Raw genomic sequence first — 16,959 nt, forward strand, 5'->3', positions numbered from 1 at the left:
GGCATCTCATCATGGGGCGGCCTAGGTCGCTGGGCACTGGCCTGGGGATGTGCGTGGCCTGGCTTTGGGTGGAATCCATCCACCCCGTTTCTGCTCGAGAAGCCTGGGCAGAGCAGCCAGGGCGCTTCCAGCTCCGCCGTGGGGCTAGGAAGGCGCCGCTTCCTGGCTGGCTCTCCAGGCTAAACCCCCTCTCCCCTCCCCAGCTCAGCAAAGCCAGCCCCTTCTCTAGCCATAAAGCAGCCCCAGCCAGGAGCAGAGGAATAAATATTTAGATTGGCTCAGGCTGGGCCCCAGAATCACTCTCTCTGGTGTGACAGGAAGGAGACCAAGATGGCAGAGGACACTCCCAGGAGAGAGCTCCAGCTGTCCAGGAGCAAGGGGGCTGGAAGAGTTGGGGGGGTCCAAGTGGCTTTGTGTGGCCCTAGAGCGATGACCTGCAGCCTGGGCTGTGACCAGCATGGGACAGTGGTGGCTGGAAGCAGGGTGTGGAGGGAGGGGGCGGTCTGCTGCCCTGGCCCCCTTTGCTTTCCATTCCCTCGCAGGCGGGCCTCCTCCCAACCACCAGGGCTTTCTGGGGAGGGGCTGAGGAAGAGTGCCTGGAGAGCGGGGCCAGCCAGGGGCCGTGGTGGGAAGGCAGGGTGCCAGAGGAGACCCGGCAGGCTGGAGCGAGGTGATGATATGCGGTGAGAGTGTGTGCCTGTGTGTGCACGCGTGTACACGTGTGAGTGTGTGTGTGTGTGCACATGTTATGAGAAGCGGCGTCAGGGAGGAGGCATGTGAGGAGAATCTCGCAAGTAAGGAGGGCGATGCAGGGTGTGTCCTGAGGCAGAGCATGAGATGGGGAATTCAAGAGGGTGATGGACGTGGGGACTGTGGAGAGAGGGTGAGGAGCCGCCTCTGCCGGGAGCAGGGAGACTGAGGGAGGAGACAGGCCAGGATGCGCGCCTGTGGAGGGAATGGGAATGTGGAACAGGAGCCACTGGGAGACCTTGCGGGAAGGAGACTGAGACCCAGCGAGTCTGTGAAAGAGGACGGCGTGCGCGAATGGGAAAGCCGTGTGAGCCTGTGCGTCAGTTCAGATTAGGCTCTGCCATGAGTAACATAAACCCCCAGGAACAGCGGCAGAGGCGGAGGCCAAACAGCCTGTTTCATTCTTCCCAATGTTATCTGAGTCTGGAAGCCAGTCAGGGCTGGTGTGACAGCCCCGCAATCCCCTGGGATCCGGGGGCTCCCTCCCCACCCTCAGTGCTGAGCACAGGATGTCTGCCCAGGGGTGCTCTTCCCAGAGCGGTGCTCTGCCATCTCTCAGCGCATTCACCTAGTGCAGCTGAACCAGAGCAGCCTTCCCTCTGGAGACGCAGGTGGATCCCAGTCAGACAGCATGGCTGGGACGGACACGGGGAGGAATTGAGTATCTGGACAAGGGCTACAGTGGGGAGCCTGGACAAGCTGAAGATCACCGGACTCAGAGTCAGGAGGTCTGGGCTTCTGGCCCTGGCTCTGCCACTGTGTGACTCATGAAGGTTACTTCCCTGCCGGAATCTCACTGGGCCATGAACTAGATGATCCCCTAAACCTTCTAGATGCCATAATAGCAGCTGTAGCACTACCAGCCTGCAGGAGCCCAGCTACAGGCAAGGCCAAGAAGAAAGAGTGTCTGCACGTTGGAGGCCAGTGGGTTGATGGAGGCCCTAGAACATTCATTCATTCCTCCAGCTACTAAGCATTGAGCCCCAGCTGTGCGACAGACCCTGGGGCCACCACATGAATAGGCTGGAGCCGCTGCTCTTGAGCCAGAGGCAGCTCACAGAGGGCCTGGATGACTCACTGCCCGGGCAGAAGATGCTCCATGAGGACAGGGACCATCTGCCTGGGGCACTGAGACCCAAGGCACTCTCGCAACCTCAGGCAGAGTCTGATTCAGCTCCAAACCACAGGTCCCTCATGTCACCCCAGGCTCAAACCCACCGATGACTTCCAGGGAGACACAAGAGGAAGCCTGCCACTCCTCAGTCTGGGTGCTCAGACCCTGCGTCCTGCTTGTGTCCTGGCCCCTTGCCAGCCTCATCAGCACTCACTACCCTCTCCCTCCTCCCCCAGTTCATTCCCACCACTTTTCTCGGAGAACTCTTCCATGCTGTTGTGCATTCACCCTTCGTGTATTCCTTGTCAGATGTTTATTGGGCACCTCCTGTGTTCCGGGGGCTAGGGATGCACTTCAGGAGACACTTTTCCAGGCTCAAGAAGTTGAGTCTGGAAAGAAAGACAAGTAAAGAGGTCAGCACAAACACAGTGGGAGCAGACAGCGGGATTCGTGCTCTAGAGGCAGTGACTGGGATTGGCCAACTCTGCAGAAGGGCTGGTGAGGGCAGCACTGGGAGGGCAGCCAGAGGAGGGTCGCTTGTGAGCTGTGCCCTGCTCACATGGCACAGCTGAGACAGCTGAGCACAGGGCATCCTGGCAGAGGAACCTGCTCACGGAAAGTCCTAGGGGTGACACAGCATCGCTCATTCTGGGAACGGCAAGCTCTTCAGTTCAGTGCACGGGAAGTGCAACAGTTGCTGTGAGCAGGGACCTGGGATGCGAGGCTCTGGGGGCAGGCTTTCTGGTGAGGAGACAAAGGGAGCCTTTGAAGGGCGTTCGGCCGCTCAGGTGATAGTAGCATGGAGGGATGATTGGGTGGGGGCATTGGGAGGCTCACGCTTCGCTGTCTTTTGTAAACTCCTCATTGCTGGAAAGCACTCCATCCTTTAACTATCAAGGGCCACTGAGGTGTCCCTCACTGCGCGAAGTCTTCTCTCCCTCTTGCCACCCCCAGCCCCAACCTTAAGGGAACAACAAGCAGTCCCTCATCCACCCTTTACCTCCATTGCACTTGCAGTAAACCTCAACCCCAGACCTATTGTGCGCTGACTTGAGTTGTCAGAAGTCAGCCTCCTCCACAATCCCTTGGAAGACAGGAATCTGTGTCTTGGTCAGGGCCACTCCCCTGCCAGGTGCTTGTGAAGGCCCTGCACCAGGTCATGCTAATCAGTGCTCTCCACTGATTGGCTGATTGCTTGCAAGCCCCAGAGGAGTCACCTGACCTGTCTAGGCCGTAGGTATATCTGGAAGAGAAAAATGTAGGCTCCTGGGTCTTCAGGAGTGGAGTAGATTTCAGGTGGAGCAAGGCAGACATAGGGCCAGGAATTGCAGCAACAAGAGAGAAACTGAAAGTTCAGCCCACTGTGTTCTGAAACCTTTCACTCATTTATTCCCTGTAACAGTCCCTCAAGGTAGGTACTGTCGTTTTACTCATCTTGCCAATGTGGAAACTATGGTACAGAGAGGTGAAGTAAATCCCCGCAAGGTTATGTGGCCAGCAAAAGCAAAGCCAGGATCTGAACATGGGTTAACACTGGCTCCAGAGCCTTTGTTCTTAAATTCTGTGCTATCCTAGAGCTTACCTACTCCTTACTAACAACTACGGAGGAGGACTTTGGCAAACACTATTTCCCCAGGGTACTTGCCACACCCTCTGGATGGCCCAGATCCTGGCCCTGGTTGTGGTATGCTTCAGTTCTTCCCGGTAGGCTGGGGGTTGCTGGAGGCTTGTGGGAGAAGGAGCCTTATAATAGCCTCCCATCTTGGGGGCCCTTGCCTGGGTCCTGAGCCTCAGAAGCCTGCCTGCAGCCCCTGTCGTGGGCTCTTCCCCAGCTAAGCATCTGCTTAAGTGATAGGCCACATGAAATGCATCATCCCAACAGATTCCTGGGCAAGGAGGAAAGCTGGGAGCCAGGCTTCTGCCTCGCCTGGGCTTAGCGTCTGAGGGGACTTTCACCCTTCCCTATGAATGTTAGAGGAAGCGGGGGGTCCACAACCTTGCCAGGGAGTCTGAGGTGCAAGGAGTGGAAAGTGGGAGGGACGCTGGTCAGGATGATGGAGCCCTGTTACCAAATAGACCCAGAAAGTAGGGCTGCCTGCTCCCTCTCAGGGATCAGCAAGTAGAATGTGCTTTTCTGGGGAAATAGGACAAAAGGGCCGGGCGCGGCGGCTCCCACCTGTAATCCCAGCACTCTGGGAGGCTGAAGTGGGCGGATCACCTGAGGTCAGGAGTTTGATACCAGCCTGGGCAACCTGGTAAAACCCCGTCTCTACAAAATATAAAATTTAGCCGGGCATGGTGGCACATGTCTGTAATCCCAGCTGCTCCAGAGGCTGAGGCAGGAGAATTGCTTGAGCCTAGGAGGCAGAAGTTGCAGTGAGCTGAGATTGCACCACTGCACTCCAGCCTGGGTGATGGAATGAGATGCCGTCTCAAAAAAAAAAAAAAAGACGGAGAGACTGGAGATTTTGGGGTTTTAAAAGTCCTGGCGGGGGCCGGGCGCAGTGTGGATCACGCCAACACTTTTGGAGGCCGAGGCGGGTGGATCATGAGGTCAGGAGATCGAGACTATCCTGGCCAACGTGGAGAAACCCTGTCTCTACTAAAAATGCAAAAATTAGCTGGGCGTGGTGCGCACGCCTGTAGTCCTAGCTACTCAGGAGGCTGAGGCAGGAGAATCGCTTGAACCCGGGAGGCGGAGGTTGCAGTGATCCAAGATCGCACCATTGCACTCCACCCTGGCAACAAAGCGAGACTCTGTCTCAAAAAAAAAAAGAAAGAAAGAAAGAAGTCCTGGCAGGGCAGGCAGGTGGGTTAGAAGGGTGTTCCTGCCTCCTCTTCTCCTCTTACTTGTGTCATGCTGTTTGGTAGTTGCAAGAACCACGAGCCAGAGCTGCCACATTCCCAAGGCGGGTGTGCTGACTTAAGGCAGGCTGCCACCAGATGGGCATGGTGGGAAGCGGGTCCTAATCCCACCTCTGCTGCTGGCCAGCCCCGGCATCAAGGGCAGACCCCACAACCTCTGTGTGCCCAAGTTCCAGTTTCTTTAGCTGAGCATCAAGGAGATGAGACTAGCTGATCCAAGAGGCAATTATGCATTCTGGTTAAGAGAGCTCAGGCTTTGAAGTCAGACTGTCTGGGTTAAGATCCTGGCTGTTTCCTCTTAGTCCATGACCTTGAGCAGGTTACCCAATCCAAGCTCGGTAACAATCATAGCTCCTACCGCCTGTTGTAAGGATTTTAAAGAGGATCATACATCCTTTTGACCCATGGAAACAATGTTTTTTCTCTTCTAGTTATAAAGTTCAATAACTCTTTTTCCTATACAAATAGGAGATACAGAGGAAATCCTCTCAGTGAGAAATTATCATTCCCTTTCTGCACCCCCAGTCACTTCCCATTTTGATAGCATTTTGTTATTGTCATTGATGACATTATTCATACAGAAGCAGGAAAAAAGCTCAGATAGATTTCTTTCATCCTCTAGTCTGGTCTGAGTTCAAATACCTTCTCTTGCCAACGGTAGTCAGGTGATGTCACCAAGCAAAGAGGCCCCCTGAGCAGCCCTGAGACTTCCGGGTATTTGATGCACCTGCGGTATTGGAGAAGATGCTGTGAATATCCAACTCTCTGACTCTCCAAAGAGTCAGAGCTGAAAATACCGGGGAAGTGGTTTTTGGATCCTTCCTGGGGGATCCTGCCAGGGACATGGCCTGGCTCAAGCTCTAGCAGGGGAAGTCTGGTATCAAGTCTCACCTGGCAGGAATTGAGCCCAGAATGGAATATGCTACAGGCAGAGCAGCCTCCCATCTCTCCTCAGCCGACCTGAGTGAGGGGAAGATCAGATAGCCCAGGCTGGCAGGACAAGGAGATTGCAGCATCACGACCAAGAAGGGATTTCCTGTTGAGAGGAAGCAGGGGTTAAGCTGAGCTCTGATTCACCTTCTTCACAAGTCTCTGGGGTCATAAGGAACCTAATGGAACCTTCTTCAACAGCTGAGCCTCAGTTTCCCTTTCTGGAAAACCTCCCCTTATACTTCCACACCTCATTGTTCCAGAGATCATTTACAATAAAAGGAAGTAAGAGAAACTTCTGTGTAGAGTTGAGGGACTGCAGAAGTACACGGGCATTTATGAGATGGCATGCACTCGTTTGTTGCAGACCACCTACGAGGCTTGCTGGTCACCTACAAGAGTAATCCCAGCGAGCGCTTACCCCATATGAGAATCTTCCAGATAACTTACCTCGTCCTCACCACAACCCTGTCGCATAACTGGGATCATCCCCATTTTACACATCAGAGAAGTTAGGGGAAAGCCTGGAGGACTCACTAATACATTGCAGCTTCGGGGCAGAGCTGTGAGTCCCTTGCTGCCTGTATTGGACTCCAAGGGGCCCGCTCAGACCCTGTTGCTGAGACACTTCTGTTCTTGCGGGTGCACAGCAAGCACTCAGTGAGTGGTGGGGGGGCGAGGGCCCGGGCATTAATAGATGATCCGCAGAGCTGCCATTCTAAGTCTCAGTGCAGAGCCACAGGGGTTCCCAGCAGAGAATGGTCACTGAGGCCAGGGTGCCCCCACCACGGGAGGGTCTTGACAGATGTAGACCACTTCTGACTGGGGCCCACTAACTGCTCACTGGGAGCAGAGTTAATCAAGTCCCAGAGGTGGGTAAGAAGGCAAGGGGCCGCTTCTCATGTGGTGAGCCGTGCAGGTGGGCAGTGTGCAGGGCTCCAGCAGCCAGATAGGGAAGGGGGCCCCAGCCCACCCTACAGCTCTCCTGCCTCCATCCTCCTGCAGACCCCCCATTCACACAGTGAGTCAGTAACAGGAAGGAGCCCTTGGACTGCGGCAATGCCATTAGCGACCCCATGGGGGAAAGGGGAAGTGGGGAGGGAAGGGAAGAGGCGAGGCATCCTAGCTCCCTCAGGCCGGAAGGCTGAAATAGCTGCAGCCAGCCTCCCACTCTGTCCTCACCCCGTCCCGGCCCCACCACCCCACTCACTCAGAGGTCAGTGGCCAGGAGCCTGGCTGATCAGAAGCACCAGGGGCACCTTGAGACCTCTCCCCAAATCTACTGAATAAAAATGACTACGATTTCTAGCCATTAGAACTACAAAGAAAAAAAAAAAGTCAGAGAGAGGAACTCTGGAGTCAGTACTGGAAAAGTCCAGCCCTCCTCCATGATGCCCTGGTCAGGTGGCTGTAGAGGCCCTGGCCCACCCTGATCAGGGTGACGTTAAGGGGTTCCGCCGAGGGAAGTCATCAGCTGAGAAAAACTCTAGTGGTTCACTTTGTCAATTTTCCAGGAGGCTTTGGAACATTTAGGGTGTGTTCTCTTTTAAGTCACGGGTTTAAATGGAAAAGATAAAAATTCCTAGACCAGCAGGAGGGAGGTGTCTGTTGCCAGGCAGTGTCCAGGCGTCCTCTCAGGGGCCAAGCTGAGCACCCGGTGGGCCGGTGGGAAGCTCCTGCACCCTCCAGCTGCTCCCATCCTCCTGCCCTTCTTCAGGATGTGAAGATCTTCCGGGCCCTGATCCTGGGGGAGCTGGAGAAGGGGCAGAGTCAGTTCCAGGCCCTCTGCTTTGTCACCCAGCTGCAGCACAATGAGATCATCCCCAGTGAGGCCATGGCCAAGCTCCGGCAGGTGAGTCCCCTACCAGGCCCGCCTGGCTCAGATCCCGACCTGCAGACCTGACCCCTGCAGCCAGCCTGGCTGTAAGCCCTGATCCCCCAACCTTAGCTTCCCACCCAGCTCCTCATCTTCAGGCTGTTCCTTGACCCACTGCCCCTGACCCACCCTCATCCCTGGTACCCCATTCACCCTAGAGTCCTGAGCCCCTGATTTTGCCCCAGGCCAAACCTGACCTGCAGATCGCTAACTGAACCCCAGCTCTCAGATTTCTCCCGTCTGGTTCCAGCACCTCCCCGTGTGTGACAGGCTAGGGGCTTGGGCTCTGAGGCCAGATCAGGCATCACATCTCCTCCGTCACTCATTAGTTGGGTGTGACATTGGACAAGTTACTTTCAAAGCCACAATTTTCTCATTGAGAAAATGGGTTATGGGCAAATTCAGTGAGCTAACATATGTAAAGTGTTCAAGACCCTCAAAGCTACCGGCCTACTCCTGCTGTCTTCTTAGACCCAGGGCCTTTCCCCAGCCTCATCTGAGTTCCCTGGCGTGTCCAGCAGAGCCTGCCCTGGGGGCCTCCTCACCCCTGCCCTTTGCCTGCTTTCCCAAAGGGACTTGGTTCCCTGGATGTTGGAAATTCCAGAGGTCATATGCCCTGGCACGGCTTGCCTGGCCCACCCCCTTCCACCTCCCATCCACACCTCAGCATTCTCCATCAGGCCCCAGAGGTCAGCCTAGCAGCCAGCACATAGTTTGGGAAGTGTCCATTCTGGATAGAAGCTGAAAAGGCCCGACTGTACCCTAGGCATCTGTCTCACTGCCAGTTGGAGAGGGGCGGGGCTGCCACCCTGCAGAAGGCGCCAGCATTCTAAAGGCAGTCAGCCTGGGCTTGCCTGACTCTGGAGGGTCAGGGGAAGACGGGCAGGGAGCATTCTGAAGCCAGGTAGGAGTGGCTTCTCTCCCACACAGAAAAATCCCCGGGCAGTGCGGCAGGCGGAGGAGGTTCGGGGTCTGGAGCATCTGCACATGGATGTCGCTGTCAACTTCAGCCAGGGGGCCCTGCTGAGCCCCCATCTCCACAACGTGTGTGCTGAGGCCGTGGATGCCATCTTCGCCCGCCAGGAGGACGTCCGGTTCTGGCTGGAGCAAGGTCAGCTGGGAGCTGGGCACGGCCCGCTGCTGGGCGGAGGGAAGGGGATGGGGAGACAGCACAGAGCAGTGGAGGAGGGCAGGGGCATCATTAGCCGAGTCTCATCATTAGCCTTTGCTTTGTTCAGGAGACATTTACTGACCACCTACAGTGATGTACTGGACACTCGGTTCCTGTCCCCCAGCAGAGTAGATCTGCACAGAGTTAAGTGTGATAGAGTACCATGATAGCTACAGGCGTTCAGGGAGGGACCCCCAAACCAGGCTGCAGTTGGTCTGGGAAGGCTTCCTGGAGGAAGTGGCACCTGTGTGAATATTCAGTGAGAAGATTCAGTCAGAGGAAAGGGCCCTATTCCAGGCAGGGAGCACAGACTCTGCTAGGCCCTGTGGAGGGAGATTCCCAGGTACTTCCCCTCATCCCTGCCCTTAGGACACAGAGATGGGACCTTCTGTCATGGGAGTGGGGCACAAGGACACCCTGTCCCCCTCCACTGCCACCTCTAAGAAATCAGCTTCGGGCCTTCCCTGTTGCCGGCATCTCTGCCCCAAGCTCCTTGGGAGCTCCCCTCCGTGCTGCGTGGTCCCTGCCTTCCTGAGCTCTGTGACTTCAGCACTGGCCCCTCTCTGGGTACCTTTCCCAGGACAGCCCTCAGGTCCTCTGTGTGGAGGGAGAGGGAAATGGCCCCATTCCAACTCCAGGCCCCTGTGCCTTCTGCCAGCCAGCTGAGCACTGGAGAAATGCCTGCTCCTCCCAGGGCAGGCCCAGATTTAGAAATGTCCAACTGAGCTGTGGTCTTGCCCTCCACACACATACACCCTCCCCCATGGCCTGCACCCCAGACTACGCCGCAAGCTTGACGTAAGCGTCCCCCAGAAGCTGGCCACTCCCGTACAGCCCCTGAGCCTAACCAGGGCCCGTCCCTTCCATCTTCCCCCAGCGCCCCTCATATGTACACTTTCCCGTTTGCCCCGAGCCCTGGTCACCCTGATCTGACCTGCCCCTCTGGGTGTGCTTTGCTGGCCCTTCTCTGACTAGCCCTACTCATATGTCACTTTTTTTTTTGAGATGGAGTCTTGCCGTTGTCGCCCGGGCTAGAGTGCAATGGCATGACCTCGTCTCACTGCAACCTCCACCTCCCGGGTTCCAGCAATTCTCCTGCCTCAGCCTCCAGAGTAGCTGAGATAATAGGCACCTGCCACCACACCCAGCTAATGTTTGTGTTTTTAGTAGAAACGAGATTTCACCGTGTTGGCCAGGCTGGTCTGAAACTCCTGGCCTCAGGTGATCCACCAGCCTTGGACTCTTAAATTGCTGGGATTACAGGCATGAGCCACTGTGCCCTGCCAGATGTTACCTTTTCTAAGAAGCCTTCCTTGACTTCCAGGCCCGTCTTCCCATGCCTCCATCTCGGCACACTCCAGTGTGGTGATTTTTTAAAGCACTGTGTGGCAGTGTGGCCGCGTGGAGGCCTTGAAACCTTGGCCAGATCATTAAACTTCTCTGGGTTGACGTTCTCATCAGTGAAACAGGGATGACAATACTTAGCCCATGGGGTGATAGATGGAGGTACTATAAGGAGAGCCCCTGGCACACAGTTGATGCCGTACAGGAAGGTGATTCCTGTTTAATGTTTCTCCAGCGAGCCCAACAAGGAGAAGACTAGTGCCCAGGTCTTACCTCTGTGTCCCATGGCAAGCTTGGAAATGGAGGTGTCTGTAAATGCATGTCGGATGACAGAGGAGACCAAGTGGGGAATGTCAGCGGCCTCTGGCTAGGGGAGCTCCTTCCCTCCCTCCCTCCCTGATCCTTGCCTCTCTCTCCCAGGTGTGGACAGTTCTGTGTTTGAGGCTCTGCCCAAGGCCTCAGAGCAGGCGGAGCTGCCTCGCTGTGGGCAGGTGGGAGATCGCGCGAAGCCCTGTGTCTGCCGCTATGGCCTGAGCCTGGCCTGGTACCCCTGCATGCTCAAGTACTGCCACAGCCGCGACCGGCCCACACCCTACAAGTGTGGCATCCGCAGCTGCCAGAAGAGCTACAGCTTCGACTTCTACGTGCCCCAGAGGCAGCTGTGTCTCTGGGATGAGGACCCCTAGCCAGGCTAGGGTGGGAGGGACCTGGAGGGTGGCTGCTCTGGGCCCACTGTTCTTCACCAGCCACTAGAGGGGGTGGCATCCCCCACCTGAGGCCTTATTTCCCTCCCTCCCCACTCCCCTGCCCTGGAGCCTGGACCCCTCTGGCCCCATCTCAGATGACTGTGAAAGGGGTGTGGCAGGGCAGGGGGGTCTCATGAAGGCACCCCCACTCCCACCCTGTGCCTTTCTTATGGGCAGAGAGGGAGAGAGGGGCTCCCCAGGCCTACACCCCTCCCTCCTGCATCTCCCCTGGAGTGTTCACTTGCAAGCCACCAAAATGTGATGGCCTGTGGTTCTTCTGCTGAGCTCCTTAAATGTTTAGACCCTGAAAGGAGTCTACAGCTGGACACCCCCTCCCCAGACACAACTGCCCTCCCCACGCACACATCTGGAAGGAGCTGGCCCCTCAGTCCCTTCCTACTCCCCAACATGGGGCTCACCATCCCCAAAGAAGGAGCTGTTGGGGACCCACGATGCAGCCCCTGTCCCGGATTACAGCGAGTTCTCATTTCTGGCTCCGAGGCTGCCTGTGGGGCGAGTGGAGACCTCCCGCCGCTGAGACAGACCGCAGACCACTAGTGCCTTTCCCAGACACCTGGACGTTGCCTCCCAGAGCAGGCCCCAGCTCTTTCCCTCTCTACACAGAAATATTTTTGTAAGGTTCTGGGGCAGGGAGGGAGCGTGAAGTACGAGGAAAACTTGAATTCCAGATTTTTAATGCAAAGTATTTATCATTTCTACCAGAAATAAACATTTTAAGTTTTTATTTGACAAGACCCAGAGTTTGGAGAAAACTTTTGGCCAATGCTGCCACCTGGTGTCAGAAGTGTCCCCATACCGTGGCAGTGGCCTGTCTTAACAACAACTTCTAAAGCACCTACTGTGTGCTCAGCCATTTGAGGAAGGAAGGAGGAGAAGGAAGATATTACTAGAGAAGGATGAGATAAAACTTCTGCACCCAAGACAAGGAGACAGACATAGCTGCAACCATAGTAAGCCAGTCAGAAATAGCCAGCGCAAAGGTAAGAGATGGGATGGAGATTGGAACCCCGCTTCAGATCCGGGCTCAGCTGCTTACCTGCTCTGCAGCCATGGGTCAAGTTGCTTGACCTCTCTGTGCCTCCACTCCCTTAGCTATAAAAGGAGCTTACTTAAGAGACCGAAGTGAATTCTTGCATGTCAAGCATCTAGCACATAGTGCTCACTGTTAACCATTCTTAGTATCTACTATTAGTGAAAAAAAGCAGACATTCCTGCAGCTATAAGCCTGACGCAATGAAATCGGACATCTGGAAGGCTCTTCACTTCCAAAGTGTCTTTCAACATGAAGAGGCTGTAATAGGAAGTGCCGGGCAGGGTGCTGGATGGTTCCAGAGGGATGCGGAGGTGCCGGGCAGGGTGCTGGATGGTTCCAGAGGGATGCAGAGGTGCCGGGCAGGGTGCTGGGCAGGGTGCTGGATGGTTCCAGAGGGATGCGGAGGTGCCGGGCTGGGAGAGTCTCACGGGTTCCCCAGGGGACTCAACTTTCTCGGGGAAAAGATGGGGAGAGTCAGATCCTTCCTCAAAGGCCTTGGAGAGGGAAGGGGTTTGCAGGGGGGTCCCTTTGCTCTGCTCCCAGAGCTCCCAGAACAGGCTGCGACTGCCCCTACGTGCAGGCCAGAGGGTTGAGGGAGCTGGGTTTGCTGGGCCTTGGTTAAGCTCAGGGTCCGCGGGGAGATAACATTTTCAGGTGAGCACACCTCCCTTCTGAACCTGTTTTCAAGGACTAGCTCAGCCTTGCTGGGGGATGGGGAGGGAGCTGTCCCATTGGTCACCCCCCAGGCTTTTTTCTCCTTCCCTTTCTGCCAGGGCCTCCATCCCAAGCCCCAGCCACTGCTCCAGGCAGGCGAGGGACACTTGGAGAAGGCACCTGCTACCTCCTGTGTGCCTTTTTTGATGGAAGGGGTGTCCCCAAATCAGTATGCCTTCCCTTCTGATTTCCAAGTCACCAAAAATAATGCTTTTTAAAAAAGCAATGTCAAAAAAAACCACCATCACTACAGACATCAGCTGCCTTGGGCTCCTTCTTAGTCTCAGGGGATGGGGATGTGAAGATTCCCTGAGACTTTGGACTGACCTTACACTCTGCAAAGTTGACGCCTCCCACAGGGCCACATCCAAGGGCTCGAGTCCACCATTCCAAAGCACTCGCCCAACCACCTCAGCCCCACTGTCACAGCGCCTGAAATCCTGCCATGACAGTCACCTCTTTGCTGAAAAGCAAATTTGAGTGTGCATCGGAATCACTTAGGAACTTGTTAAAATCGATGTCGGTGGTTAGCTGTTTGGGAAACACTGAGATAAGACTTCCCCATCTCAGGAGGCCTTTGTGGCGTGTAAAACACCTGGGAGAGGTAATATCAGTGCTCATTTCTCTACGGACTTTAGGGTTTACAAAGTGCCATCATATAAATGAGGCCATTGGCTCCTTGTAGCGATTCTGTAACATTTTATAGATGTGGCTCCCTTATAAAATTGTGCGACCGGCCCAAGTTCAAGTCCAGACATCTTGTTAGAACAGGACTGGGATCCAACCCCTGTCCTTCTTACTTCACACCCTCTCCCAACCCAAATGGCTTTATGAGGTTGGCCAGCCAGAACCTCAGAGAGCACAGCTCACCCACAGGAGGGGGACCCGGGCTTCAGTGGGCTGGGGAGGAGTGTGGAGTGTGGAGCACCTGCTGGGCCAGTCTGTAGTAGCAATCACTGAACGTGTGGTGGGCAGGGGGTGGTGGGGAGAGTGTCCAAAGCTTCCCTGGGACCAGCGTTGGCAGGAAGAAGCTCTTGGTTTCCCGTTGCCAGGGTAAGCAAAGCACCCTCGGGGAGGCCAGAAACCCAGCCCTCACTGGTGCTGCTGCAAGCTGGGAGGATGAGTTGTTCCTGGTTCCCTGGACAACCTCACCCGGGCTGGGCTGGACCTCACTGTGGACTTCCTGTGGGTTTTCTTCAGGCATCTCTCCCTTCAGGCTTGTTAGCCAAGGGAGGCCTTCAGTGGGGGAACTGTGGGCCACAGCTGGGGGACCCCAGGGTCTTTATTGGACCTGGCTCTGGTGGATGAGGGGACAAGGACTCCGGCAAAAAGGAGGGCAAGGTGCCACTCTCAAGAACCAAAGGCTCGAGGCCAGCATTGTATGTGAGGAGCATGGGCACCCGCCAGGGCCCAGCTCTGCGTGACCGTGGGTGGGTCACACACATCCCATAAGAGAGAGGATCTCACTCGGTTATCTCTGAGGCCTTCCCCGACACTGGCGTTCCATGTCCCATCACCTAACATTCTCCCAAATGGTCTATTGGCAGTTTGGCTACTGATGGAAAATCGAATTATTTACTGTGACTTGCTCTTACAAGCCAGGCTGTAGGCAGGAATAGAAAAAACCAGGCAACTGACTGTAATCCCACCACGTTGGGAGGCCGAGGCGGGCGGATCACCTGAGGTCAGAAGTTCAAGACCAGCCTGACTGGCATGGCGAAACCCCGTCTCTACTAAAAATGCAAAAATTAGCCGGCGTGGTGGTGGGCGCCTGTAATCCCAGCTACTCGAGAGGCTGAGGCAGGAGAATTGCTTGAATCCGAGAGGCGGAAGCTGCAGTGAGCCAAGATCGCACCACTGCACTCCAGCCTGGGTGATGGAGCAAGACGCAATCTCAAAAACAAAAAAAGAAAAGAAAAAGCAAGTAACTGGAATGTCTGTGTTACAGGCATGAACACTGTAGATGCTACAACTGGATTGTCTGTGTCACAGGCATGAACATTGTAGATGCTGTCAGATCACCCTACAGATGGCGCTATTCCAGTTTACACACTTAACTAGCAATGTCTGAACGTTCCATTCTCTCACATTCCTGTGGTATCAGCCAGGGATTTCCAGAGAAACAACCAGTAAGATACATACACACAGAAAGATTTATTTTAAGGAATTAGCTTGCTGGATGTTGGGGTCTGGCAAGCTCAAAATCCTAACAAACTAGCAGTCTGACAGCTGAGGCAAAAGTTAATGTTGTGGCCAGCCTGGAGTCCAAAATTTGTAGGGCAGGCCGCAGGCTGGAAGCTCAGGTGGGATTCCTGTGTTATAGTCTCAAGGTAGAATGCCTTCTTCAGGAAACCTCCGTTTTCGCTCTTTAGGCCTTCAGCTGATTGGATGAGGACCACCCACAATACAGGGGTGATCTTTTACTTAAAGTCAGCTGATTATAAAGGTAGTCACGTCTATAAAATACCTTCACAGCAACGTCTAGGCTAATGTTTGACAAAACAGCTGGGTATGAGAGCCTGGCCAAATTGGCACATAAAATGAATCATCACACCTGCCATCGCTTGGTATTGTCATAAAATATTTGCTGTTTGATCAGTGAGAAACACGACAGCATTCCAGGGCTTATTCTCAGTATCAGCTATTGGCTGTAGCCAGGTGACAGCTGAGCTCGTCGTTCCCCTCCACCCTCCTCTGCCCTCACCTGGGATCCCGCACTCTCTGGCTTCAGCCGATGAGAAGCACTGCAGATGGGAGCACAGGACAGCAGTGGGGCATCAGTTCCCCACTCCTCACTGCCTCAGCACCACACCTGTGGCACTGGCTTCATTCCTCCAAGGCTCCAGACCTTCCGGGGCTCCCATACCACTGTCTCCTCCTGTTGCCTCTTCTGCACCCACTTCGCTGTGCCGCCCCTCTCTGGGTGCTGGTTCCCTTAGGCCTGCTGGCATCTCTGTCAATAACACCTTCGTTAGAGGCACTCCGAGTTAAGTTGGTTCTGTTTTTGTGCAGAGACCCTGACTGATAACCACAGTGGCCCCAGCTGGGGACCTGAAAGGTTCAGTGGTAGAAGGGAAGAGGGTAAAAGTAGGTGGAAAGTGCAGGCTCACTTGGTGGGGATTCAGTGCAGACCTCCATGGAGAAGGGTCGGACCTCAGGGGCTCTCAGTGGAGCCAGGGAAAGGCAGTCACAAGGGTGGTGTCCACATCTCCCTTGGGGGCGACTATCTCACCAGCCCTGCTTCCTGTGACAAGGTCCTGATTCCCAAGCAGGGAGAGGCAAGATGAGAGGCATCTCCCTCCCCTCCTACATCACAGAAAGCAGAAGCCTTGAGAGGAGAAGCCTCTTCACCACTCCCAGGCCTGCACTGGCACCCACCTTCCCAGGTCCCCTCCTGTCCTGAGGGCGGCGTGTCTTTTCTCCTGACTCCTCCGGACCTCCCTCTCTGGGGGAAACGATCCCCTCTTCCTCCAGCATCGCTCCCTTTCCTGCTTCCTTCCCAGTGGCCCTGGAGAATTCACATTCTTTCTCATCTCAAGAGCAAAATAAAAAACACCTCCAAACCAGGTCCCTCTCCACCTCTGCCCTATGTCTCCCTGCTCCTTCACAGACCAACTTTTGCCAGCATCCTCCTCCCCAGCACTTTCCAACCTTGGAATCGCTACTCAAGGCTACGCAGCAATCAGCTAGGATGTGTATCACACGTCATCTGTTACTGAAATGGTTGAACTATTTTCACCAAAGTCAGGACAGATTCCAGGTCCTTCCCATGTGAATATCACCACCCTCGTGGCTCCTGCTTTTGCGCCTCTCACACTCAGTCCTTGTCTATACTAAGTGGGACTCCGCAAATGCTCCACGCCCCCTCCTGGGATATGCTGTTTGTTCCCTTTTGCTTTCTCCCTCTTAGCTGGGGATCGTAGCTTAGATATCTCTTCCTCCAAGAAGCCTTTCCCGACGTTCCCAGATTTGGGGAAGGTGTGCCCCATGGCAGGTTCCCCTCACTGTGCTTTCCTTCTAGAGCACATGCCATAGGATGAGGGACCTGCCTGCTCACTGGTCCACAAGCATCAATGACTGTGGGCGTCCTGAAGGTAGGGACAGTGTCCATTACATTCCCAGCTCCTAGCCCCATGCAGCTCCAGGGGGTCCCCGACACAGCTGTAAATGGATGAATGACCACTGATCCCACGGGGATCACTGCAAAGGGCAGTGCAGGAGGTAGGACATTTTGACTGGCAGAGATGTCCAGCAACAGGACGGACAGCCCAACAAGCCAGGAGCACCTGTCACTGCGTTGACTGAGCAGAAACAACCAAGCTGGCTGACTCCAACTGGGGTTCTGAGCTGAGGTCTGGTCTTTGATGGGGAGCAGGGACTAGAAGACTCAGTGGT

General features: G+C 55.1%; 1 protein-coding gene across 2 annotated transcripts in view; it reads left to right on the forward strand.

The window, feature by feature from the left end:
• OAF (out at first homolog) overlaps positions 1-11,549 on the forward strand; it is a 47,093-nt gene extending 35,544 nt beyond the window's left edge. For both annotated transcript variants that reach the window (XM_074015452.1, XM_045370910.2), the window contains exons 2-4: positions 7,377-7,511; positions 8,466-8,646; positions 10,471-11,549. In XM_074015452.1, the coding sequence (XP_073871553.1) occupies positions 7,494-7,511; positions 8,466-8,646; positions 10,471-10,736 (465 nt within the window). In that variant the 5' untranslated portion in view covers positions 7,377-7,493 and the 3' untranslated portion in view covers positions 10,737-11,549. The remainder of the gene's footprint in view (positions 1-7,376; positions 7,512-8,465; positions 8,647-10,470) is intronic.
• The last annotated feature ends 5,410 nt before the right edge of the window (positions 11,550-16,959 follow it).

Source organism: Macaca fascicularis, chromosome 14 (assembly GCF_037993035.2).
Source record: "Macaca fascicularis isolate 582-1 chromosome 14, T2T-MFA8v1.1".
Classification (NCBI taxonomy): Eukaryota; Metazoa; Chordata; class Mammalia; order Primates; family Cercopithecidae; genus Macaca; species Macaca fascicularis.